This window comes from Aquarana catesbeiana, linkage group LG03 (assembly GCF_042186555.1).
Source record: "Aquarana catesbeiana isolate 2022-GZ linkage group LG03, ASM4218655v1, whole genome shotgun sequence".
NCBI classification, from domain to species: domain Eukaryota; kingdom Metazoa; phylum Chordata; class Amphibia; order Anura; family Ranidae; genus Aquarana; species Aquarana catesbeiana.
Window position 1 is genome coordinate 19,432,307 of NC_133326.1, and position 7,217 is coordinate 19,439,523.

At 38.7% G+C, this 7,217-nt stretch overlaps 1 protein-coding gene across 1 annotated transcript in view; it reads left to right on the top strand.

Moving 5' to 3' along the window:
• PCSK6 (proprotein convertase subtilisin/kexin type 6) overlaps positions 1–5,926 on the top strand; it is a 338,484-nt gene extending 332,558 nt beyond the window's left edge. The window contains exon 21 of the mRNA XM_073618353.1: positions 3,028–5,926. Coding sequence (XP_073474454.1) covers positions 3,028–3,125 — 98 coding nt within the window. The 3' untranslated portion in view covers positions 3,126–5,926. The remainder of the gene's footprint in view (positions 1–3,027) is intronic.
• The last annotated feature ends 1,291 nt before the right edge of the window (positions 5,927–7,217 follow it).

Here is a 7,217-nt window from a genome sequence, read left to right on the forward strand (position 1 = left end):
TTTTTATTTATTTTTTTGACACTGTCCTTTTAAAAAAAAAATTCTGTCACTTTTATTCCTATTACAAGGAATGTAAACATCCCGTGTAATAGAAAAAAAGCATGACAGGACCTCTTAAATATGAGATCTGGGGTCAAAAAGTCCTCAGATCTCATATTTACACTAAAATGCAATAAAAAAAAAATTCTCCTTCAAGAGCATTGGGCGGAAGCGACGTTTGACGTCACTTCCGCCAGTCAATGCTATGGAGCCGAGTGGGCGCCATCTGCCCCTCACTTGGCAGCCAGCCAAACAGGAGAGAAGACCCGATTGTCTCCGCTCCTACCGGCGGCTCCGGTAAGTGACAGAGACCACCCGAGTGCGGGAGGGGGGGCCATCTCCGGCTCCCGATAAAAGTGATCTTGTGGAGAATCCGCCGCAGAGACCACTTTTATCTGAAAGCGGACCACCCACTGAAGAAGAGGATACTGGGGTTATGGCAGCTATCTGCTGCCATAACAACGGTATTCATCTTCAAACAGTTGCCGCATAATGACGGCGGGCGTTCCGTAAGTGCTTAAAGATTAAAAAATGTGTAACTGCATTAATAATCTGGCAAATTGCTTACTCTCCACCTGCCCCTTGCAACCATTACTAATAACACATCTTTCCTCCTAGGGTATGAGGAAACCTGTAGTTTATTTGGTGAATTAACGCTGGTCTTTGAAGGGTGTACGATTTACCCACTGTGCGTGGCATACTTAGGTTTTCTTCACTAAAATACCATGCGCCCTCTTCGGACATCTGTTTTTGCTTGCAAATAAAGAATTATGTGCACTCTACCCTTAAACATATAAACTCTCCTATGACCCTCAACCCCCTTCAGAACACTTGCTTTTGATAACCCCCTAGCCAAATTCATTGTCTCTCTGATCTGTGGCTCCCTTCTTCAATGTGACCTTTATACCCCCAACCTATATACCAGTGATGGTGAACCTTGGCACCCCAGATGTTTTTGAACTACATTTCCCATGATGCTGAACTACACTGCAGAGTGCATGAGCATCATGGGAAATGTAGTTCCAAAACATCTGGGGTGCCAAGGTCTGCCATCGCTGCTATATATACCATACTGGATAAGAGATGTTGGCAATCCCCTAAACCTAAAACGGTGGTCTCAGATATTGAACACAACTATGCACGGTTCAGTAAATTTTATTTAACAAAGCCAACAAAAAGATGTTAACACTGGTGTTGTATGTTATCTCTCAGGCAACATTTTCCCAGGGTGCCTCAAACATATTCTTTAGGGACTCTAGTGAGGTGGGAACCCTAATACACATTTGGTGGGACTGCCCTATAATCTAAAGATTTTGGATACATTTCTAACAATTCATTTATACTTTTCTGGGAAATAGCATCCCTAAGAATCCACACAAAGCCCTTCTCATACTCCAACCCTCAGATTGCATTAAAGACCAATTTAAACCTCCTGACCTTCGTTTTTTAACATTGCTAGGCAAATTCTGGTTGAAAAAAAAAAAGCGCAAACTCCTGGTGCATTATCTCCAGCGCTTTATTAAAAGATAAGACATAAATTATACTTGCAAAACAAAATGGAATGGCTTGCGTTTCAAGAATGTTGTCCAGAAGTCCGCCCTCCAACCTCATGGAATTACGCGGATGATGGAACCAGCTGACTTGTTTTGGGGGACTGGTCCCCTTCCTTGGAACAATGACCATTCCATTTTTGCTTGTGAGTATAATTTGTATTGTTATATTTTAATAAAGTGCTGGAGATAATGCACTAGGTGTTTGCACCCTTTTTTTTCTTCTTTGTGCAATACAAGATTCCCCGATCTGAGGAGGGCTGCACCGCTTTAACTATTTAGTCCGCGTTGCAGAGTGGTCATGGCACGTGTACGTTTTATGGCAAGCTTCCTTGTAAATTCTGGACGCTCGCTGAAGTGTCAAGTTTACACTGATGTTTGGTTTAATCCCTGGTGAAAGCCTGGTGGTGTAGTACTCCTACAGCCCCCCCAAAAAATAGCTTGGTACTCTGTTTATTAGAAACTTTGGTCATCCTTCATGGTAAAATTGCCTGATTCAAAAAAAGATATGAACCCTATGGATGGCATACTACCTCCCTATAGATTTTATTGACTCTTTATGGACCTTTTAACCTTTAACTTAGATTAGGGGCACAGCTCTAGGCTCTATGTGGCCTACACCAGTCCAATTCCATTTCGTTTTGAACACCCTTACTACCCCATTCTCCCCCTACCTTCCTCTTATTTATTCCATCGCTCTCTAATTTCTTCTCTAAATTTTTTACACACCTAAACTCTTTATGGTTCAGGGATTCCTGATACTGGGCAAAACCTCTATTTGGCCAAGGTACAATCATCTCTAGGTCATCAAATTCAAAGCATTTTCTGAATGGCGCCTGTGCTGAGTGGCCAACAACATGTGTTCACAGGACAGCAGCTTGGCATGGGACCCAGAAGCAAGTGGAGACCACTGTAGTGTGTAGGGGGTGTCTACTACAGTGTTCTCCAGCTTCTAGATGGATCCCACAGGTATGGTATATGCTTAAGTTACATAGGTCCAAGCTGGACCAATGTAATTATGTAAAAATATCCATACCTGATGGAATGTAGGCCAAGTCCCCAGGACTTCTTGTTGCCTCTGATGCATAGCAGGAGTAACGAGCATGTTCCTCTGCAGTGGGCTTGTTCGTACCATGTCCATTGAGATGCACTTTTCTGCACACCGCCACACATGTATTGTGTAAGCAAGTCTTGTAAATAACAATTGTTTGTTCACACCAAATGTTCAATGGTGTGTAGAAAAACAAATATGGTGTGAACAAGCCTTGAGATTTCAGATAAACAGAGTACCTCCACAGTTTAGTCTTGCTTTTAATTTGTCGTCAGCCCCTTCCCCAGTGTAGGTTCACATCATTAATGGTGCTTTGGAAAACCCTTTTCTAGATCAGTAGATTGTTTATTCAATGACTTGTCTTCTGTTCTCTTCTATCCGGATCAGCGGACGAGATGTTCTGTGAGATGGTGAAGTCCAGCAAGCTCTGTGAGCGGAAGCTCTTCATTCAGTTTTGTTGCCGGACGTGTATGCTAGCAGGCTGACCATGTTTTTTTAAGAAGTGCCATCACCTGCTCAACATGGAGTGACCGGTGCCAGTGGAGTCCAGATCGCCCACTTCTGGCTATGGTGCTATCTTAATGGCATTGATCCATTTCATGCCAAAACTTGACAGGCAGTGGATGATTTTCAAGGATTTCTGCTTGACATAACCTGTAACGTACTGCATTGCTAAATATGCTCCACAAAAGAGGTTCATGGAGCTGGACCAGACTTCAGGCTGCATTCTGGATTTGATCTCCATCAGTTCAAAGCTAGAGCTTTTTTTTTTTTGTGTTTTTGTTTTTTGTCCGTGGCTTCAAACACCTATTCCCACCATCTTGCCCTTCATTATATTCTATGTGGCCATGGATACTATGATGTGCAGACACAAGAGGGCTGCATCATATGGACTTGGGTTGGAAATATTGGGGTCCACTACTGTGCATGTTAATTAAAATTAAAAAAAATGATCTCATAAAAGAGGTCTTTGGAAATCACCCAGGAATCCATGGTGATACTGAAGACTTTTCCTAAGAATCCATGCTGATACAGTAGACCGTTCATAAAAGAGGTTTTTGGGGATCCCCCAGGAATCCATTCTGATAAAGAAAACCCTTTATAAAAGAGGAATTTGGGGATCACCCAGGAATCCATGGTGATACAGAAGACCTTTCATAAAAGAGGTCTTTGGTGATCACTTAGTAATCCATGGTGATACAGAAGACCTTTCATAAAAGAGGTCTTTGGGAATCACCTAGGAATCCATGTTTATATAGAAAACCTTTCATAAAAGAGGACTTTGGGGATCACCCAATAATCCATGGTGATACAGATGACCTTTCATAAAAGATTGCTTTGGGGATCACCCAGTAATCCACGGTGATACAGATGACCTTTCATAAAATAGGTTTTTGAGGATCACCCAGGAATCCATGCTGATACAGAAGACCTCTCATAAAAGAAGGCTTTGGGGGTCACCCAAGAATCCATGCTGATACAGAAGACCTCTCATAAAAGGGTTGATAGTCCCAGATCTGTTTGCTAAAGTGAGCTGTTGGTGAGAGGTATCAGTTGACTGGTCGAGTGGCAGATATTATAAAACAAAGGCTGACTTTTATACATAACACAAGTCACTAAGCACGGATTCAATCCGTTTCTTTTCTTCTCACAATTTAACCTAAAGCTATTATTTTGTACACTTGTATATCAGATCACAGGGGTTATGGGTAAAGACTAAATAGTCTACAGTACACATTTATTATGTCTTTAAAGTATGTAATTAAAATAACACTATTTTATAATTTATAGGATATTCACAAAAAAAGTTGAGTCACTAATGGTTAAGTAATCATCTGGTAGAATGAAGGGTATAGGTCAGCCTTTCTCAACCTTTTCACCACAGAGGAACCCTTGAAATAACTTTCCGGTCTCAGGGAAGCCCTAACAACCTCTGGAGGAACCCTAGGGTTCTATGCAACCTTGGCAAAAGCAATGGAATGATCACCAAATAGCACCATTTGTGTGGATTTCAACCTGACTATATTTTTTATAAATACATCAAATTTGTTTGAGGGATCTTTTTGAAGGAAGTAATCACAATGCAAAAGTGTGTTTAAAAAAATGAAGCATGGTGGTTGGTATATACCGCTTTCTAGCTTGGGAGATGATATCTATATGCAGCAAAGTCAATGAGATATATAGCAAGTACAGGCCGTTTGCAGCATTTCTTTTGAACCCAGAAACCTTCCCATGGGGGTGGGGGCACAGAAATTAGAGCATTTCCCACGAATCCCAGCTCTGCTGCCCCCTCCACTTGGCAAGAGGTTTCATAAGAAATGGTCAGCAATGGCATGATTCTTTCATGACTTCACTTTGAAAAAAAAAAAAGAAATAGTCCTCTCTTCCTAGTTCTTGCATTGCCACATAGCAAGGACTTCCCCGTCTGTTATTTCAGTTCTTTGTGATCTTATAATTACTAGTTTGCAATTGTATTAATTTTATTTTATTTTTTAATTGAATTGCAATCAGCTGAAGGATGTCCTATGTTGTATGCAAATACAAATTTTAAAGCGTTAAACATATAGTGCTGAAACGGCAAAAAATAAAATTCTTAGTTTGTATAAAATATTACTATTGTGGGTATGTAAACATTATCATTATTTGTGGTTTATTATTGAGTAAAGGTCAAAATGATGTTGCTCAGAGCACCAGTAAACACTTTTAACAGATTGCCAGAATACTTTTAAATTACAAGGAATAAACTATATTTATGTCTAGAGCATAGATTTTGTTTTTAACCCAAACCATTGCTTTGTGACATCTGAGTAAAGGCCTCGTTTACAAGAGCTATCCGCGTTGCATCGCTCTTCAGAGGGCATTTGGTGGCGCGATGAGAAGGCAACATTGCCTCCTCCATGCATGCTTTAAACCCTTAAACCTTGCGCCAGTGCACCGCATCCACTTGCATTGCACACGGTGGCAAGGCACCCCTTTTCAGTTGAATGGGTCCCATTCGGTACTGCCCACTTCAAGAGATAGGGATAATTTTTGCTGGGTGGCATATGGTTGGGGGGGTAGTAAAGCATGGTTCAACCACACGTTTTTACTACCCCCCTCCCCCCCTCCAACCGCAAGTATAAACCGGCCCAAAAGTAGAAGCCACTTAACATAATGTGTCATAAAATAACTGGAGGTGTAGCTCAGTAAAAAATGTGACTCAAGCTGATGTTTTTCTGGAAAGAAGATGATGGCTGAGTACCAGTACTCCAAGCAGGTAATGTTTTCAGGATTTTCCTCTTATGGGAATTATTAGACTTGTGCAATTCGTTTAGTTCCGAATTTGTTTAACGAATTTTGACAAATTCATTCATTTCCGAATTTCCAAATGTTCGAATTTCCAAATGTTCGAATTTCCAAATGTTCGAATTTCCAAATGTTCGAATTTCCAAATGTTCGAATTTCCAAATGTTCAAATTTCCAAATGTTCAAATTTCCAAATGTTCAAATTTCCAAATGTTCAAATTTCCAAATGTTCAAATTTCCAAATGTTCAAATTTCCAAATGTTCAAATTTCCAAATGTTCAAATTTCCAAATGTTCAAATTTCCAAAATTTCTGAAATTTTCAAATTTCCAATTTTTCAAATTTCCAATTTTTCAAATTTCCAATTTTTCAAATTTCCAATTTTTCAAATTTACGAAATTTCAGAAATTCAAAATTTCGGTAATTTGAAAACCAAAAAAAAAAAAGAATGAAAATCTGAACATTCGAAAACCCGAAAATCTAAAATAACTAATAATAGTTATTAAATTATAGGTATTGGAATTTCCTTTCAAATTTGGCTGTTAGTGAACGTATTTGAACAAATTATCTGAAATAACGAATGCCGTATCTAAACGAATGGAACGTAACAATCTAATAATAATAATAATAAATAACAATAATAATAATAAAGCCTTTTTATTATTATTTATTATTCATTTGTTCCGTTCCATTTGTTTAGATGCGGCATTCGTTATTTCGGATAATTCGTAACTTCAGATAAATTTGTATTCATTACGTTTACAAACAGCCAAAGTTGAAAGGACATTCCAATACCTATAATTTAATATCTATTATTAGTTATTTCAAATTTTACTGATTTTCTTTCTTTTCAGATTTTCGAATTTCTGAATTTTCCAATTCTGAAAATTCGGAAATTCTGAATTCAAAAATTCGGAAATTCTGAATTCAAAAATTCGGAAATTCTGAATTCAAAAATTCGGAAATTCTGAATACGGAAATTCTGAATTCAAAAATTCGGAAATTCTGAATTCGGAAATTCTGAATTCAAAAATTCGGAATTCGGAAATTCGGAATTCGGAAATTCGGAATTCGGAAATTCGGAATTCGGAAATTCGGAATTCGGAAATTCGGAATTCGGAAATTCGGAATTCAAAAATTCGGAAATTCGAATATTTGGATTTTCAAATTTACGAATTTTCAATTTCCGAAAAAAACGAATGAAACTAATTTTTTGTCAGTGCACATGTCTAGGAATTGCCTAAATGAAGTCCCTTATACAAGATTACAGAGGCTTGTTAAAGCGGTATTAAA